Below are 20,289 nucleotides of genomic sequence, written 5' to 3'. Positions count from 1 at the left end.
TTCCTGACCTCTCCACCCCCACCCCGGCCTATCACCCTCACCTTGACCTCCTTCCACCTATCACATTTCCAATGCCCCTCCCCCAAGTCCCTCCTCCCTACCTTTTATCTTAGCCTGCTGGACACACTTCCCTCATTCCTGAAGAAGGGCTTATGCCCGAAATGTCGATTCTCCTGCTCCTTGGATGCTGCCTGACCTGCTGCGCTTTTCCAGCAACACATTTTCAACTCTCCTTACTCAAGGTTCATTAGAGGTGATTCAGAGGAGATTCAATAGATTGATGCCTGGAATGATTGGGTTGTCTTATTAGGTTAAGCTGGGGAGGCTGGACTTGTTTTCTCTGGGATTTAAGACAATTTGAGAGATGATTGACTGAAGTGCAGAAGATCCAGAATGGTTTAATAAGGTGGACACAGAAAGGATGTTTCCTTTTGGATAACTGTTACAATTCAGCATTGGCCTTTTAGGTCAGAGATGGGGAGAATTTGTTTTTCTGTCAGAGTTGAGACTTTGGCATTCTGCCTCAGAAGGTGGCAGCAGTGGGGTCATTGAATACTTAAGACTAAGGTAGATACATTCTCGTTTAGCAGGGAAATAAGGGGTGGATGGAAATGTGGAATGCAAAACACAAACAGATCAGCCTTAATTTTATTGAATGGCAAAACAACTGGAGGGGCAAAATGGTCTACTTTTGTGCCTTTATCATGTATATCCAAGTTTGGTTAAGACTTTCCTCAAAGCATCTTGATTTAGTGTACCAAAAGTTTTTAAAAGGATAAGCAATAAATACTGGACCTGCCAGTGACATCAACATCTCACGAACAATTAATAAAGTACAACTTAACTGTTACCTTGACTTCCATAGCCTGTGTCTATGCCTGACCCATCCCAGGATTCCACTGCACTGTCCACACTGGGGATCGTAGCAGAGTACATCTCAGAAAGCTTGGCTGGCTTCTGTACAGTGGGAATTTCATCTTCCACATCACTCAATTCACTTAGCCGTCCAGAAATTGATGATTTTTTAGGACTGGACACTGTGAAAACATAGACAACCAAAATTGTATCTGAAAATCAAAGAATATATCTTTAAAATTTGACCATTTCAAAATAAAGTCATCTGGTGTGGTACTTATATGTTAAGGACCAGGCTTAAGTCCATCCACAAATTAAGGAATAAAACCTCCCCTCTTTTTGCTTGGAGTTAGTTGGCAGTTTGTTTACAGTATTAAAGAAATCAACTGACTGTAACTTGGATCTATTTGGAAGCCTCAGAGTAGACAGTCCCCAAAAGTCTGTCAAAAAAGCTAACTATTTTAACAAGAACCAGGTGACTATTCCTGTGACAAAAACAGAAATTGCTGCAGAAATTCAGCAAGTCTGGCAGCATCTGTTGAGAAAAAGCTGAGTTAATGTTTTGGGTCCAGTGACCCTTCTTTAGAAGGGTCTTCTGAGGAAGGGTCACCAGTCCCAATACGTTAACTCTGCTTTCTCACTACAAATGCTGCCAGACCTGCTGAGCTTCTCCAGTGCTTTCTCTTTTAGATTTCCAGCATTGTTTTACTTAACTCTTCATGTAACCTTGATTTCCATAATTCCTAAAGTAAAACAGCAGTTTTAATCTCAACTCATTAAAAAAACGTGAATGCAGCAAGTGAAGTGCTTACTATCAAGTTGTTTCTTAATTTTCAGTGTGACAGTCTCTCCTGCCATCTGTAAGAGATGGATAGCCTCACTTAAGGGTTTACCCTTCAGGCTACTACTGTTTATAGCCAAGATTCTGTCTCCAATATGGATTGCACCAGTCCTGTAACATAAGACAAAAAACTTCAGATTAAAGGGGGAAAAAAGAAAGATTAGAACAGATGGCAAGAAGATTGTTTCATGCTTTATATAATTTTATATGTGCAAGGGCTGTGTTAGCTTCATGCATTGAGTCTGATTTATCACAGTTTTATTGAGCATAAAATTAACAATGCCAGAATGACAATCACGTTTTGAGACAATAAATAACCAGTGTGTGAATTACATTTCGGAGAATAAATCTAAATCATTATTTCAGTCTAAATAGGTTTCTTCAAAGAGGGCTGGGGAATAGTGAGGGGCCTTTAATAATTCAGATAGACATGAAACCAATTTTCCCAGCATTTTAGAAATACTCACTGCTAACTCTTCAATAATCTACTGATGTGTCCAATGCAAACACCTAATACATCATGCATCTATTAAGTAAGCTATTTTCCCCATCTTGTTAAAACAAGCTAAAATGCCTGCAATATTTACAAATATCAAAGGATTATATAGGACACAGCATTCTCATATCAGTACACCATATATCTGGATAATCTCATGATGCACAGGAGATTACAGGCCAAGCATAGATATACATTTTAAACATTCAAGTAAATTATGGGTTAAACATGGTTACAAAGCACTCCCAAATTCATTGAGTCCTGCGAGTTACTCAGTTACATAGTTCATGCATTTGCTTCACATAAATGCAGGCACAGCTGACATTCTTTAACATTCTCTTCTTTCTTTGGGAAGAGGCAGCCTTGAACACGGCTTCCCAGACTTGGCTGACATAGGTGACTGGGGAGAGCTGTGCACTATTTGCAGAAAGAAGAGATTTTGCTCCTTACCTTTCAGCTAAACCTCCTTTTGTTAGGCTTGAGATGACAATTGGGTCAAAAGGTTCTTCAGTGCCCGATATGGTAATTCCTAACGGACCACCATAACGTTTTAACTCCACGGTGTAAATGATTGCCCCAGAGCTCTCTTGTTCATCTAGGAATTTAAGAAAGGCATAAATGCTTTTGTACAAAAGTAGCAGGTGTGTGCCGTTGAAATGAAAGGATTTATCAGCTTACAACTTGAACCAAGAATATTAGATTCAATAAATTGTGGAGCTCGAAAAAGCACAGCGGGTCAAGCAGCATCAGAACAGCAGGAGAGTCAACATTTCAGGCAGGACCCTTTAATAGTCCTGATTAAGGGTACTGCCTGAAACATCAACTCTCCTGCTCTTCTGATGCTGCGTGGCCTGCTGTGTTTTCTCCTGCTCCTCACTCTATCGATGCTAACTTTCCAGCATCTGCAGTCCTCACTATCTCGAAGAACAAAAAATACTACCAAATGGAGAATCTTATTTACATAGTTAATCTGTTGGCATGTGCTAAGTGCCTTCATTTAAACTTGGAACTGTTTTACATCTTTAGTGTGAAACGTCTAGCACTAAAATTAATAATTCTCTTTTTGTGAAAATAATTTTCACAAAAATTGTGAACCACACAAACCCCACTGGGATTCAAACAATCTGCTCGGAGATTGAGACATGGAAATGATTTTGCCCGATTCGAGATTGTTTTTTCACCCACATCCCTCCAAACACCAAAGATTAAAATACAGGGCATTTCTGACCAAAATTTAAAACGCTCATGATATGAACTAAACATTATAAATAACACAAGAGACCCAAAAACATATATAGAGCAAATGTGAATTAAGGTTGCACTTAATAAAAGGAAGCTGACGCACTGAACACTTGATACAGCAGTTTGAAGTATCATCAACTGTCATGGAGCTAGGCGAAGTCTAATTGGTCTAATCAGATTGAATTAAGTTGCATTGAATAAATATTTTACTTCAGCAATAATTCATGTCAAATAAAAGCAACAATCGATTAAACTCCATTATATGTAATTTCTCTCAAGATCCAATCCTTGTCTTTGTTTCACTGGCTTTTTGCCTGAAACACAAATGTGGCCAACCTGATTCTGTGCTCAGTGAACAGGAAGGCATACTTCAAACATTCAAGGTGCACAGTGACCATAATATATTATTCCTTTATTTGTTCACAGAAGGTGGGAATTACTGGCAAGGTCAGCATTTGAAATGGACTGGTTTGCTAAACCATATTAGAGGGCAGCTGGAAGTCATGCACACTGCTGTGCATCTGCAGTTACATGTAGGCCAGGACAATAAGGATGGCAGATTTCCTTTCCAAAATAATATTAACAAACCAAAGGAAAACTTTGTGATTATTCCCCCTGTATTTACATCTAAATGGTTAGTATAGACCATGAGCATGAGGAGTCCTAGTACTGAACACTGCATAAGTCCACTGGAAACAACCTTCCAGTCACAACAACACCTATCAATTACTGTTTGTTCCTACCATTGAACCAATTTTGTATCCAGCTTACTACATTCCCCTATTCCCATGGACTTTGCACCTATTAAGTAGTATGCAAAGTGGAACCTGGTCAAAAGCCTTAGTGAAATTTATGTTGACCACATTAATTAGTCAGACACTATCTGCCTTTAGCAAATCAATGCTGACTGTCCTTGGCTATCTGTACCTTTCTAAGTACAGTTTTGACTCCAATAATTTGCCCACTACTGAGGTTAGTCCAACTGCCCTGGATTTATTTCATTTATCCTTTGTTCCTTTTGTAAACAATGATATATCATTAGTGGCCCTCTCACCTCAACTATGCAGTTCAGCTTTCTTGTCCATGTTTGAACTAAGGGCATGCGAGATCAGATCTGAGTGGCCCAATTCCTCGGTTTACTCCACAAAAGGATGACGTTTGGATTCTTCATATGTAATTTAATGCCTCCTTTTCTCCCTGGAGCCATGAGCAGTGTTCAGTTGGTTGGACAGCTGGTTTTTCATGCAGATGACTGCCAACAGCATGGGTCCAATCCCCACACTTGCTGAGGTTATTGTGAAGGACTCTCCTTCTCAATCGCTTCTATCGCCCGAGGTGTGGTGACCCTCAGATTAAACCACCACCAGTCACCTTTCTCTAATGAGAGAAGCTCTACGGTCAGTGGGATTGTGGCGACTTTACCTCATTCTTTCTAACATATTCCTTGTTGGATAATAACACAGTCAACTGTCAAATCATAAGCCAATAGTCACATCCCTAAAGTATTCAAAAATGAAACTGTGAACATAGCTGTGGGCACAGTGCTTCTAATCCTAGTGCACTATTGTAACAATTCTAAGTGGCATCACTTTGAGAGAGACAAATTTGTTCCCTTCCTCATTCCCCCAACCCTCCGTGTTGATCACCTCCCAGTGCAATTGGTCTCTTGCTACAATTTCCTGCCACCAGGTTTGCATGTATCTGTTGGATAGGATCAGTGGAGTCTTGCAAGGTACCAGGCAGAACCTGAGGAATTTCTGTCTAAATGAGCTTCATGGAGGCATGTGGACACAGTTTCCACCTCTCCATTTAAAAGAAATACCAGGACTTATCCAATCCATCAAAATAAAATTGCTTTGTGCAAAATAAACCTCGATAAATACGTAGACTGCCATTAGATAAAAAACCCCGACAGGTCAAATTTATTATGTTAAAATGTGCTCAATTCACCTCAGCTCATTATAATGAATATTCCATGCCTACAGTAAAGAATTAACAATGCTCTTCAATTATTTTTACATTGCTGAATAATATACCTCTGAAATGATTGTGACATTTAATTATGCACCATTGACAACAAATTATAAGTTCTTCTGCAAAGACACTGTGATGAATGAATAAGTATCAGAGTGTATTCCTACTCAGTCAATATGACTCAGAAGGGTTCTGCTGTGGCACCATTTTATATAATAACAATGTCAAAAACCAACATAGCAAATCCTCTATGTTTTGCTAAAGGGGTTACAATGATCTTCTAGCTGTTGTTTTTGAACACACAACTGCCTTAGTGACTGCAGAAAACTTCCTCATACGAATGCAATATTCTTGTTAAGTGCATCAAAACACAAACTCAGCTCAATTGCATTAAAACTCAATGATGCAAGTTCAGATTTCTAAAAAGACATTAAACAAATCAATTGGAGCATAACTAAACCAGTCTCGAAATGAGATCCCCCACCTATTCACTACATGACTCCGCACCCCCACCCCCCAACTCTCCCAGCTTTCCTCCAGTTGCTCCGGTTTCCTCCGACAGTCCAAAGGTTAGGTGAATTGGCCAAGCTAAATTGCCCATAAAACTAGATGCATTAGTCAGAGGGAAATGGGTCTGGGTGGGTCACTCTTCAGAGGGTCGGTTGGGCCGAAGGGCCTGTTTCCACACTGTAGGGAATCTAATCTAATCAAAAAAAGACTGAACTGCCTATTGAAACACTTAGCCATCTCAAAGACCTTTCCAGTAAATTGTAGTAAAACTCTTACCCTCTCCATAATGGGGGTCTTTCTTGCAGCTAATTTTTTCAATTTAAATTTACATCTCCAGGTATTAAAACCTTTTTAATTGTGTACTGTTTACCTGTATCAATTTTGTGCAAAATTCCAAAGATTTTGAAGATGCACATTTGAAGAGGAAGATAATTTCAATCTCCTTAACATGTGAATAGCCAAAGCCACTTCCACGCTCATTTCAATTTATTTTATAGTTATCACATTTAATTTCACCTTTTACTTTTCCATATTTATGATTCTTTTCAAAAATGAAACTCTGGAGGGATCCCATTGTTTTTCAGTTATTTTAAGCAGTTTGGGGTACCATCTTGAGTAATGTTTTAGTAATAGATGAAGGTCTATGCCAAATATAGTTTAAACAAAGTAGGAGCAAATTACTGCAGAAACGAGATTCTGTACTCAAAATGAAAAATGCTAGAAATCACAGTGAGTTTGGCAGCATCCATGGACAGACAGCAAGCTAATGTTTCAAGTCCAGATGACTCTTCTTCACAGCTCTGAAGAGGCATCTAGATTCAAAATGTTAGCTTGCTCTCTCTCTGCGAATGCTGCTTGAACTGTTGCGATTACCAGCAATTTTTGTCTTCAATAGCTCAAGGAAACACAGAATCAACTTGTACACCAGAGCTTTCCTACACTATGCAACTAAAAGAGAGAGTTGATTGGTAAAATTGTTCTTACACTCTCCTGCCTTTTTAGGCCTAGATTATATAAATTGGTGTTCATTTAATTTTATGTTTGTCCCTTTTGGGGACAGTCAGGCATTTTATCCTAAAATACTTGGGTCAAGAAGTGAGAAAAAAAACACAAGTTTCAGCATGTTTCATTCTATGCCTTACTCATTGGGCTGTCAATAGATAAGTATATTTAACACAGGGCTAACTTAAGACTGTATCCTTCATAATTAAATCTATTTAAAATCTCAAAACATGTGATTTTTCTTGGAGCTAAGCATTAAAAAGTGGATCACTCAGTGACAAAACCATCCAGTTTCATTTGTTTTGGTTGAAGTCTTAGTGCTATGACTGGCTGTTGTTTGAAATATATGAAACAATTAGAGAGTGACCTTTCACAGGGGCTTTTCCATTTGTCCACAGTGGCTTCAGTAGAAGAGCTGTGGAATCATTTGCAAGGTAAATATAGGTCAGATGTTTCTTATGTGTCGGTGTGGACTCAATGGGCCAAGGACCTGTTCTGCACTGTAAGATTCTATGATTCTAGCACTGTGCCACTCATCCAGTATTTCTGTGATTTTGCTGAGGTTACAAAGAATTAGCAGGAAACCCATGTGGTAACTTTCCTGTATAATTCATCTTTTCGATGAGACATTAAATCAAGGCACTACTGTTGTAAAAGAAGCATTGGCAATTCTCAAAGGTGAGCAAAGGAGATCTCCTGGTGTGTGAGCCCACATATCCTTCAATAACTCCACCAGAAATAGATTTCACTTTTGCTTCTTTACATACATAAGTGACTAAAAATAACTTCTTAGCTGTGAATGCTTTAGGACATCATGAGGATGTGAAATGAGAATTCTTGTTGCATCAGTAATAAAAATATCATATCATTTAGCTCCAGTTAAGATGATTTGGTTACCTAATGAAGGAGTTCTGACCGATTAGCCAGCACTTTCGACATTGCTAAGTTCTAAATTGTCTTCGGGGTTGATAATTGTTTAAAGAGAAAATCAAACTTCCAGTTGGTAGCTGAAAGGCGTACAGGTCAAGATGTAGCTTTTTAAAAATAATACTTACAGCATCAATGACCAATAAAAAACTATTAGATAAACACTATTTTCCTTTCATTGGTAACTTATATTTTGAAGTACCAAAAAGAGTTTGCTCTTTTTACTTCGAATGATGCTAGAAAGTCAAATTTTGTTATAGTACTCGGTCTCTAAAGTAGACATTCAGTACTCCTGGGACCAATGCAAAATGATGCACAACTCATCAAGAGTGTTCATTCTGGCCACTATAAAGTGATAATTATAAAAATGTGAAACATTTGGAAAATAAAAGCATCATTTCACATATTGGGTTGAATTTCTGTCCAAAGGGAACTAACACCAGTGCTGGGATGAAGGGGGCTGATCTGGTATCTCAAGTTTCACTTCAACTATGCTGGGATCAGTGTCCGAGTAAATCCAATAACTAGGGCTGTAGAGAGGATGTTGAACAAATTGGAGTGGGAGTTCAGGGGGTCCGGAGAAGGGATGCATGTGAATTCTTACTGAGCAAAAGGTTAAGGCAGCTACTTAAAATAATGATACTCAGAGTGCGGAACAGAATGTACAAAATTAAAAGACAGCAAATGCAGTCAAAGGAGGAAAAGTGACAAAATGGCAAAATTAATGGGTCTTTACTGAATTGCACTTAGTATGTGGGACAAAATAAATGAAATAAGGAAATGAACTAATTACACAAATAGAGGTTAATGGGTATGATCTTCTAGCCATTACAGAGACATGGTGACAAGGACAAGATGGGAACAAAATCTTCAGGGAGATGTGATTTGTTGAAAGGTGAGGTAGAAAGAAAATAATGATGGGGTAGCAGTGTTAGTACAGAATGGCAAATGCAGTAGCTAGAAATTATCTTGGATCAGAAGATATAATATTTACATGGGTAGATGCAAGAAATAACAAAGGGAGAATGCAACATTCGTGGGAGTAGTTTATAGGCCACCTAACAGTAACTGTACTGTGGATCACAGAATAAACCAGGAGATCATTTTGGGCATGCAAAAAAATTACTACATTGACCGTGGGTGACTTTAATCTTCAGGTAGATTGGGAAAATCAAATGGCCAGAAGTAGCCATAGACAGTTTCTTGGAACAGAAATGTTGTCGCTCCAACCTGAGAGGAGGCTATTTTGGAAATGGTAATGTGCAATGAGGCAGGTTTAATAAATGATCTCAGAGTAAAAGATCCTCTTGGAAACACTAACAATAAAATTTCAGAATTTAGCATTCAGTTTCAGGTAAGAAACTTGGGTTGAAAACAAATGATTAAACTTAAATAAGGATAATTACAAAGTGGACTAGAAGCAAGTTTAGCAGAAAAGACAGTTGAAAAATAATGATAGACATTTAAGTAGTTAGACCATAAGACATAAGAGCAAAAATTAGGCCATTGAGTCTGCTCTGCCATTCAATCATGGCTGATACATTTCTCAACCCCATTCTCCCACTTTCTTCCATAACCCTTGATACTCAAGAATCTAATCTATCTCACTCTTGAATATACTCAATGACCTGGCCTCCACAGCCTTCTGTAGCAATGAATTCCACAGATTCACCTTGCTCTCGCTAAAGAGGTTTCTCCTTATCTCTGTTCTAAAAGGGCTTCCTTTCATTCTAAGGCTGTGCCCTCGGGTCCCAGGCTCTCCTACAAATGGAAACATTTACTCTGTCCAGGCATTTAATATTCTGTATGTTTCAATTAGATCCCTCTTCATTCTTCTAACTCCATCAAATATAGACCCAGAGTCTTCAAATGTTCTTCATATGTTAAGTTTTTATTCCTGGGATCATTCCCGTGAACCTCCTCTGAGCACACTCCAGAGCCAGTACATCCTTGCTGACATATGGGACCTAAAACTTGCGCACAATATTCCAAATATGGTCTGACCAGTTCATGACTCATAACAAAGATATATATGGTAGTAGGGAAGGATGTTTTTGGACAAGTCACAGAAGACTGGAAAACTAAAAAATACCCTTATCCAAAAAGGGAGAAAAAAAGTAATCATAGGCCAGTTGGCTTAACATCTGGCATTGGGAAAGTAGTATAGTCTACTTTAAGTACAACACACAGAAATGCATAATATAATTAAGCAGAGTCGGCATGGCTTCAAGAAGGGGAAACCATGTCTGAAAAATTTATTAGAATTTTTTGAGGAAGTAAAAAGGAATAAAGGAAAATAAGTGGAAGTAATATATTTGGATCTCCAAAGGTTTTCAATAATGCATTGCACATGATGCTACATCATAATATCCATGGTGTTTTGGAGACAGTACTTCAGCAAGGATAGAGGATTAGCCAATGAATTGAGATAAAAGAGGTAAATTCTGGATGTAACTTGTAGCTATTGAAGTGCCACAAGGATCAGGGCTGGCACCACAAATGTTTACAATATATGTAATGGTCTGGATGGCGTGTATACACTATAGCTAAATTTGCTAATAACACAAAAATAGGTGGGAAGGCAAGTGGTGAACATGACAAAGAGTCTGAAGAGGTATGTAGATAAGGCGAGGGGGCAAAAAATACTTTGGCAGAAAGAATAGAGGAGCTAATTATTATTTGATTAGCGAAAGAACTGCAAAAAAGTTGCAGCACAGAAGGATTTAGAAGTCTTTCTGCATAAATTACAAAAAAAAGCATTCCAGTCTAGCAGGTAGTAGGAAAATAAATAGAATGTTGCCCTTGGTTTCATAGGGAATAAACTACAAAAATAGTGAAGTCTTCTTAAAACACTACAAGGCACTAGTCAGGCCACACTTAGAATATTATGATCTGTTTCGGTCCCATTATTTTATGGAAATATATACTGGTATTGGAGGCAGCCCAGGAAAGGCTCACAAGATTAATCCTGGGTATGAAGGGATTTTCTCATGAGAAGCTGAATAGGTTGGGCTTGTACTTCCTGTAGTATAGAAGGAGGAGAGGTGCCCAATGAGACATTTATGACACTTAAGGGGTTGACAGGAAAAAGATGGAGAGGATGTTGCCCTTTGTAGAAGAGACAACCAGAAAGGCTAACTCAGAGAAAGGAGTCACACATTTAAGATGGAGATGAAGAGAAACTTCTGTTTTGAGAAGGTAGTGAATCTATAGAATTCTTTACTGCACAGAACACGGGAAGCTGGATCATTAAGTTTATTCAAAGCTGAGAATAAACCAATATTTAACCAAGAGGGGAATCAAGGGATATATGAGGAAAAATGCAGGAAAGTGAAGTTGATGACTATCAGACTGGCCATAATCAAACTGAATAGCAGAACAGACTCGATGGGTTGAATTGACTTCTTCTGTTTGTAAATCTTATACCTTCATTACTTATGTTTTTTTTTAAAATAGGAGTGCACATTTGTAGGTAAATAGGGTTATGTCGGAGCTCTCTTGGCTAACTCAAAGCTCCATCTCACAAGTGTAGGCTTCCTGCAATTTGACTCATTATTTTACAATAATTTTATAAATCTCACACTTTAACATCAGCCACAATAAAAGAGAATGTAAGTCCAATAATCTGAACACAAATTCAAGATTCTTACTGAATGGCTTCAGTGAATAACTGGACCCATTCATGATTCAAGTGTTTGGTTTTTACCTTTGATCTTTATAATCTGGCATTTTCCAACTAATTTCATTATCTGTCCAATTACAAGTACTTGGTCACATCCTAATCTTTCAATTTAAACCTCCATATATTGATAACTAAAATGTGCAACTTGCATTTTCATTCAATATTCATGAGAATCAGTTGAACAAATAGGTTGGCAGCACCTTAATGATGCTTAAATTTATTAAGAAAATACATGCATGGGCAGCAAAATGGATAACTGTGAATGTTCGTCCTTTTCAAAAACTTACTGTAAGAGTCACAGAATAATGCCTATGCAGCTTTCCCACATATCTTGCTGAAGTTAGCAATAGACCACTGGGCAAAAACTCCAATCGCTTTGACTGAAATTAAGGAATGATTGCTGAATTGCAATGCTTGCCAACTTAAAAGAAAGCTACATGTTCCTTTCTACCTGAGTTGTCTTCATCTTTCCGTATTTTGAGTTTCACAAGTTCCTCGCACTGATGAAGGATCTGAACTGCATCTTCCATGGAGCAGTTATCTAAACGGATGCTGTCTATGGCAAGCAGCTTGTCTCCCAGCTCCAATGTTCCAGTTCTGTTTGAGAATACAAAATAGCCATCACTCAAGCTTTAAATCAAAATTCACATTGAAAGGTGAATTTGGTGGTTTTTTTCATCTATTCTTCAGTATTTTGAACTCATAATTTATGGATCATTAATTCAACAGTGCCATAATATATTGGAGATTGTGTAAATTAAAATCACTTGACAGAGGTAAGTACCTATAATGAGTATTAGAAAGTTTAAGAGGTGATGATAAGCTCCCTTGATACCAAAAGTATTGCCCAATGTACCACCAAGCCAAATGGGCTAGAAAGCCTAATTTTCAATTACCTGCCCATAAGAAACTAGCTGATTTTCACAGGCACAGAGGTGGAATATCAGCTGTGAATCCAGCTTCTTTTGCTAGTCAGTGACTTGTACCTGAAAATATTTGCACGCACATAGAATCATGAACAAGATTAAAGTCGGTCTTCAAATTAACTGCTGACACTTGCTGTCAAATCTCACATAATGGGTAGCTCTAGCACTGCCATGGTTTATAGAAAAATATCTGATCAAAAGTCAGTGGTTGAAGGCATCAGTAGAAATGACTTAAATACAATAAATAATTGAGGATCTGTGGGCTAGATATTGAAACATGCAGACTTCAGACATTTGTGCTTATAAGCTGGATCAAAGGAAAGCATACTCTTAAAGGATTAATGAATGATTTATTTTAAACAAGTGTGTCTTAATCATTGCCTGTCCCTAACATCCCTGAGTTGATGGTGGAGAGCTTTCTCCTTGAACAACTGCAGCCTTGTGCCCATGATTCTTCCAAAAGGCTGGAACTTTAGGGTAATGAGATCACTGAACAGGAAATGTTTTGGAAATATTGTCACCTCCAGGTTCCTCTCCTGTCATAAGCCATTCCACATGGTCCTATGCTCACATGATTATTATTACAAATTCCCTACTTTTGGAATTGTCACCAGTACAGAGCTGCAGCACCATTCCCACACTTTGCCCATCAAACTTTCATAATCTGAAGACTCCATAAAATTACCCCTCACTCAACCTACTCTTTTCTGGAGAAGAGCACTTGTATGTAGGAGGAATGATTGAACAGACAATTATAGGAAATAATATTTCATCTTCTTTCATGTCATACATCCCCCCCCCCCACCACCTCGACACACATCCACATGCACATATACATATATACGTTTGTGGTGTGAATTTGCACTTGCAGAAGTACATTTTACTTTGCTCAAAAACTGCATGAATCCACATAAGATTCTGTAAATCTGTCTTTTAGATGAGAACCAGTCTGACCATTGTGGCACAGACAGCCTCGCAGGGAGTTAACAACTTCAATACCTTATCTGGGCTGAAATGACACCAATTGTTAATGTTCACTTGAGAATTTAAAAAAGTTTTGCGATTTACATATGAAAGAACTAAAACCAACATGGTCAGCTAAAAGATGAGAGACTTAACAAACAATTCAGGTCTTTTTCAATATATAATTTCAGTTATATCACACTGTAAACTTTTGCTAGAAATTCTGGGTCTTCCAATCTTATTCTCCACAATCACCTGATGAAGCACTCCAAAAGCTAGTGTTTCCAAACAAGCCTGTTGGGACTATAAGCTGGTGTTGTGTAATTTTTAACTCAATTAATCTAATCCCATTTGCCAGAACTTGGCCCACACCTCTCTAAACCTTTCCTATTCATATACCCATCCTTTTAAATCTGTTGTAATTGTACCAGCCTCCACCACTTCCTCTGGCATCTCATTCCATACATGCACCACCCTCTACATGAAAAGTTGCCCCTTAGTTCCCTTTTAAATTCTTCCACTCTCACCCTAAACCAATGCCCTCTAGTTCTGGACTCTCCCACCCCAGGCAAAGGATCTTGTTTATTTAATGTTGCTAATGTCTATCTCTGTAACAATCATACTTGCCAATTTGACATTAGCTGTAAACTTTGAAGGTGTACTCACGAAAAGCTGAGTAGACATAAAAATCCAACCTCAACAGTCCATGTGATTAAGAATTCCACAAATTTACTGCACTCTGAAATAATAAATTCCTCCTCCTGTCTCTCTCAGATGGGTGACCCCTTACTCTGAGACTATGCTCCCTAGTCCTAGCCTGTCCCCAGGGGAAAACAGCCTTTCCATAGCTTCTCTGTCAAGTCCCCTAAGAATTGTATATGCTTCAATGAAGTTGCCTCTCATTCTTCTAAATTTGTCGATGATAGGCCCAAACTATGCAACCTTTCCATGTAAGTAAATCCCTCTGTGCTGGGGATCAATCTAGAACATCGAACACAGAACAGTACAACACAGGAACAGGCCCTTCGGCCCATCAAGTCTGTTCTAATCATGATGCCGTTCCAAACTAATCTCATGTGCATGCAAGTGATCTATATTACTCTATCCCTTTCCTGTTTGTATGTCTGTCTAAATGCCTCAAATATGCTAATACATCTGCTCAACCACCTCCCCTGGCAGCATGTTCCAAGGATCTACTATTCTATGCTTAAAAAAAACTTGCTTTGCAGACCTCCCTTAAACATTCTTCCTTTAACCTTAAACCTGTGCCCCCTGGTGTTAGACTTTTCCACCCTTGGAAAAAAACTCCGAATATCCACCCTATCCACGCTTCTCAATTCTACGCACTTCTGTCAGGTCGCCTCTCTGCCTCCAATCCTCTAGTGAAAATAATCCAAGTTTGTAACACCTCTCCTTGCAGCCAATACACTCCAATCCAGACAACAAGGTGGTAAACCTTATTTGCAACCTTTCCAAAGCCTCTGCATTCTTACTATAGTGTGGGGACCAGATTCGAAACGTTGCCTAACTGAAGTCTTATGGAGCTGCAGCATGACTTGCCAACTTTTATACTCAGTACCCTGACCAATGAAGGCAAGAATACCATTTGCCTTCTTTACCACCTTATTCGTGTTGCCATTTTCAGTGAGCTATCAGGGATCCCTCTATATATCAATACTCCAAAGGGTTCTGCCATTAACCATGTACTTTCGTTTTGCCTTTTATCTCCCAAAGTTCATCAGTTCACAGTTCAAATTAAACTCCACTTGCCAATTCTCTGCCCAATCTTCCACCATAGTGATACCTTCTCCGGACTGCCTCCAATGCCAGTATGTCTTTCCCTAGAGAAAGGCTCAACACTAACCACAGTGTTCCAGCTGTGATCTGACTACTGCCTTATATAGTTTTAGCGAGAGTTCCATGTTTTATAGTCAAGAGTGTGGTGCTGGAAAATCACAGCAGGTCAGGTAGCATCCAAGGAGCAGGAGAATCGGTGTTTTGGGCAAAAGCCCTTCATCAAGGTTTTTGATTCCTGATGAAGGGCTTTTGCCTGAAACATCTCCAGCAGATGCAGTCCTCACTTTTACATGTTTTTATACTCCATTCCCTTTGAAATCTATGGCATTAAATGATATAGGGTCAGATGATGTGGAGACTGTGTGGGTGGAGTTGAGGAACCACAAAGGCAAAAAAAAAACCCATAATGGGAGTTATGTACAGACCTCCCAGCAGTGGTCAGGACCAGGGGCGCAAGATGTACCAGGAAATAGATAGGGCATGTCAGAAAAATCAGGTCACGGTGATCATGGGGGACTTCAATATGCAAATGGACTGGGTGAATTATGTTGCCAGTGGATCCAAAGAAAGGGAATTCATGGAATGCTTACAGGATGGCTTTTTGGAACAGCTTGTGATGGAGCTCACAAGGGAGCAGGTTATTCTGGACTTAGTGCTATGTAACAAGCCAGACTTTATAAAAGATATTAAAGTCAGGGAACACTTAGGAGGCAGCGATCATAATACAGTAGAGTTCAGTTTGCAGTTCAAGAGAGAAGGCAAAATCGGATGTAATGGTGAACTGACGAAAATCGACTGGAAGCAGAGCCTAGTGGGGAAGACAGTGGGGCAACAATGGCAGGAGTTTCTGGATGTAACTGAGGACACAGTACAGAGGTACGTCCCAAAGAAAAGAAAGATTACCCAGGCGGTTGGGGATTGGAATTAGACAACCATGGCTGACGAAGGAACTAAGGAAATGTATCACAGAAAAAGAGAGCGCCAATAAAGTGGCCAGGAGCACTGGGAAATCAGAAGATTGGGAAGACTACAAAAACAAACAAAGGATAACAAAGAGACAAATAAGGAAGGAGAGGATCAAGTATGAAGGTAAGCTAGCCAGTAATATTAGAAATGATGGTAAAAGTTTCTTTCAATACATGAGAAACAAATGAGAGGCAAAAGTAGAGATCGTGTTGCTCCAAATTGATGCAGGAAGGCTAGTGATGGGAGATAAAGAAATATGAAGAAATTAATAAATACTTTGTGTCAGTCTTCACAATGGAAGATGTGAGTAATATCCCAACAAGTCGAGGGGCAGAGTTGAGTGTGGTGGCCATTACAGAGAAGAAAGTACTTGATAAGCTAAAAAGGTCTAAAAACTGATAAATCTCCTGTTCCGGATGGGCTACATCCTAGAGTTCTGAGGGAGGTGACTGAAGAAATAGCAGAGGCATTGGTTGTAATCTTTCAAAAATCACTGGAGTCAGGGAAAGTCCCAGATGATTGGAAAATCACTGTTGTAATCCCCTTGTTCAAGAAAGGATCAAGACAAAAGATGGAAAATTATAGGCCGATTAGCCTAACCTTGGTTGTAGGTAAAATTCTACATTCCATTGTTAATGATGAGCTTTCTAAATTCTTGGAAGTGCATGATCGGATTAGAACAAGTCAGCATGGATTTAGTAAGGGGAGGTCATGCCTGACAAACCTGTTAGAATTCTTTGAAGAGGTAACAAGTTGGACCAGGGAAACCCAGTGGATGTCATCTACCTAGACTTCCAAAAGGCCTTTGATAAGGTGCCTCACGGGAAGCTGCTGAGTAAGGTGAGGGCCCATGGTGTTCAAGGTGAGCTACTGACATGGATTGAGGATTGGCTGTCTGACAGAAGACTGAGAGGTGGAAAGGCAGCTGGTAACAAGTGGTGTCCCACAGGGTTCAGTATTGGGGCCCAGCTGTTCTCTTTATATATAAATGATCTAGATGAAGAGACTGGGGGCATTCTGGCGAAGTTCGCCGATGGTATGAAGTTAGGTGGACATGCAGGTAGTTCTGAGGAGGTGGGGAGGCTGCAGGAAGATTTAGACAGTTTAGGAGAGTGGTCCAAGAAATGGCTGATGAAATTCAACGTGAGCAAATGTGAGGTCTTGCACTTCGGAAAAAAAAAGAGTACAGGGACAGACTATTTTCTAAAAGGTGAGAAAATTCATAAAGCCGAAGTACAAATGGATCTGCGAGTGCTAGGCCAGGAGTCTCTAAAAGTTGGCTTGCAGGTTAAGAAAGCAAATTTAATGTTGTCAATTATCTCAAGAGGGTTGGAATGTAAAAGCAGCAACGTGCTACTGAAACTTTATAAAACTCTGGTTAGGCCGCATTTAGAATACTGTGTCCAGTTTTGGGCTCCACACATCAAGAAGGACATACTGGTACTGGAGCGTGTCAAGCAGAGATTCACACGGATGATCCCTGGAATGGTAGGCTTAACATACGATGAACGGCTGAAGATCCTGGAATTGTATTCATTAGAGTTTAGAAGGTTGAGGGGAGATCTATAGAAACTTACAAGATAATGCTTGGCTTAGAAAGGGTGGACACTGGGAAATAATTTCTGAGAGGCGGGGATACTAGGACTCGTGAGCACAGCCTTAAAATTAGTGGGGGTCACTTTAGAACGGAAGTGAGGAGACATTTTTCAGCCAGAGAGTGGTGGGCCTGTGGAATTCACTGCCACTGAGCACAGCTGGGACGTTAAATGTCTTCAAGGCAGAGATTGATAAATTCTTAATCTTGCAAGGAATTAAGGGATATGGGGAGAGTGCAGGTAAGTGGCGTTGAAATGCCCATCAGCCATGATTGAATGGCGGAGTGGACTCGATGGGCCAAATGGCCTTACTTCCAAGCTTATTTCTTATGGTCTTATGAAAATTAAGGCCAACATTCCACTTGCCTTCCCATTTGCCTATAGAATTTGAAACTAGCTTCTTGTAATTTATACGAGGACCCCCTAAATACCTCCATGCTGTGGATTTCTGCAGTTTCCCTCAAATTAAATAATACACGGCTCCTCTATTCATCCTGCCAAAGTGCATAACCTCACTTTTTCCCCACAGAAAGAATGGACAGATGATAGGAAGAGCTTATAATAAATTGTAACTGAAATCATGCTCACATTATAGATATCAACAGATTGTGGGAAAACTGAAACCTCTTTAACTGCAAGGTAATTTGTTATTCCTATGTTTGGCCAAAATGTAAATGAACTTCATCCAAGCTGTGGCACAACTGTATAGGACTTATCATTAGTCTCATTTACATACATCTTATTTTGCATTTGGTCCTTTTATGAATAGATAACTCAATGCATTTGATGACCCATTTTATTTTAAAGTACTTACAAAGTATCAAAGCTCACCTGTGTGCAACACTTCCTTTCTTAATGTCTGAAATAATGAGTGGATCTCCTGGTTTTCTGCTGGCAGGTGCTGTGAGGATAGAAATGGATTTTTAAGTTATGCAACAGTTTTCCAAAACAAAGAAGTTTTGTTTGTTCACTAATAGTTACTGTTTAGTTTTATAACAAAACCTTCAGACATGTGCACATGGGTAACTGAACACTAGAGTGTGCTGTGCTTTCACAGTGATGGAGGAAGAATTAAATGAAAGAGAATGGAAGGATTGTCAAAATAATTTAACATTTTTTGGGGAAGTGACCACAGTCTTGCCCAAAGAAGGCTGATCAAACTCAAGAAAGATTACTGCAATCTAAGTTTTCTCAAAATTAAACAATTAAAAGGCCATTTAATTTGACGTCAGCCAATGGAAATATTACAAAAAGATACTTTGATTGAGATAGGAATGGCTTAAGAACCAAAATGATACATCATATCCGGCCAGTGTAATTTATTGTTGAGGCTTTTCAGGTGTTGTGAAACAAATCTGGCTCCCAAACATTTTCATTACTTTATTCACTCATTGTTGCTCACTTGCATAAGTGTAAACCAGATTCCCAATCTGTTTGGAATTGGGCAAATTCAGCCAGGATTATTGCTCCTTGTATGTCAGGAGCAGGAGAAGTTGAAGGAAGCTAGAAAGTCTCTACTTTTAATCAATATTCAGCAATATTCACAGAAAGTGCACGTGCATATAATTTGGGCAAAGATAGGGTTTGGCTACAATGAACACACAACTGAATTGCATTGCAGCACTCACTGGTTAAGCTCACACTAAAAATAGACAACTGACTTAGATAGTATAAAATGATCAGTTACTGGAGAATTATATCTCAGCATGAGTTAGTATCACCAGAAATGGAGAGATGAAGTAGTGGAGTGCAGGCAAAATGAATAATACTCCAGTGAAGTGCCTCATGGAGCTGGGCCCACAAAAAGATCAGCCATGATCTTATTGAATGGCATAGCAGGCATGATGGGCCAGATAGCCTTTGCCTGCTCCTATTTCTTATGTTCTCATGATCTTTGCAATAAAAGTACTATGGGAGATGGTGGTGTAGTGGTAACATATCACTGGACTAGTGATCCATAGGCACCTGGGGACAGGGGTTCAATTCCCACCATGGCAGCTGGTGGAATTTAAGCTCAATTAACAAAACTGGAACATAAAAACGAGTCTCAATTGTCATGAAAACATATCTGGTTCACCAATCTGATAAGGATGTATCTATCTGACACGATTGCAGGCCTACTACAGAATGATTGATTTTTAACTGCCTTCTATTTGACATGGCCCAGCAGGCCACTCAATTGATGGGCAATTAGTTGGCAACATATGCTGGCCTTGACAGTAATACCCACATCCCAGAAAATGAGTAATCTTTTATTAAAATAAAAAGCTTCCGTTTTAAATAAAATTCACTTAATCAGAACAAAAAAAATGAGACGATGAGTTGTTTAGATGGAAATATTTCTCTATGCACACATTTCATTCCTTTACAGAGTAGCAGTTTCTAACAAATCACTCAAAGGAAACGGTTTATGTGCATTCAGTTTTCCATAGTTAGTTTCAAAAATCCTGAATCTCAGAAGTTTACTTAAGATTCTATTATGCATCTGATATAAAAGCACTCAATTCTTTGTT

General features: G+C 39.1%; 1 protein-coding gene across 7 annotated transcripts in view; it reads right to left on the bottom strand.

Moving 5' to 3' along the window:
- Window positions 1-20,289, bottom strand: part of grip1 (glutamate receptor interacting protein 1) — a 458,656-nt gene that overhangs the window by 38,732 nt on the left and 399,635 nt on the right. For all 7 annotated transcript variants that reach the window (XM_043709637.1, XM_043709634.1, XM_043709639.1 and 4 more), the window contains 5 exons: window positions 18,608-18,677; window positions 11,981-12,126; window positions 2,643-2,787; window positions 1,668-1,807; window positions 852-1,037 (listed from right to left, as the gene is read on the bottom strand). In XM_043709637.1, the coding sequence (XP_043565572.1) occupies window positions 852-1,037; window positions 1,668-1,807; window positions 2,643-2,787; window positions 11,981-12,126; window positions 18,608-18,677 (687 nt within the window). The remainder of the gene's footprint in view (window positions 1-851; window positions 1,038-1,667; window positions 1,808-2,642; window positions 2,788-11,980; window positions 12,127-18,607; window positions 18,678-20,289) is intronic.

The sequence above is a fragment of the Chiloscyllium plagiosum genome, chromosome 19 (genome assembly GCF_004010195.1).
Source record: "Chiloscyllium plagiosum isolate BGI_BamShark_2017 chromosome 19, ASM401019v2, whole genome shotgun sequence".
NCBI classification, from domain to species: Eukaryota; Metazoa; Chordata; class Chondrichthyes; order Orectolobiformes; family Hemiscylliidae; genus Chiloscyllium; species Chiloscyllium plagiosum.
Note: the sequence above shows the minus strand (reverse complement) of the source record. Positions and strands in the feature narration are given on the sequence as shown.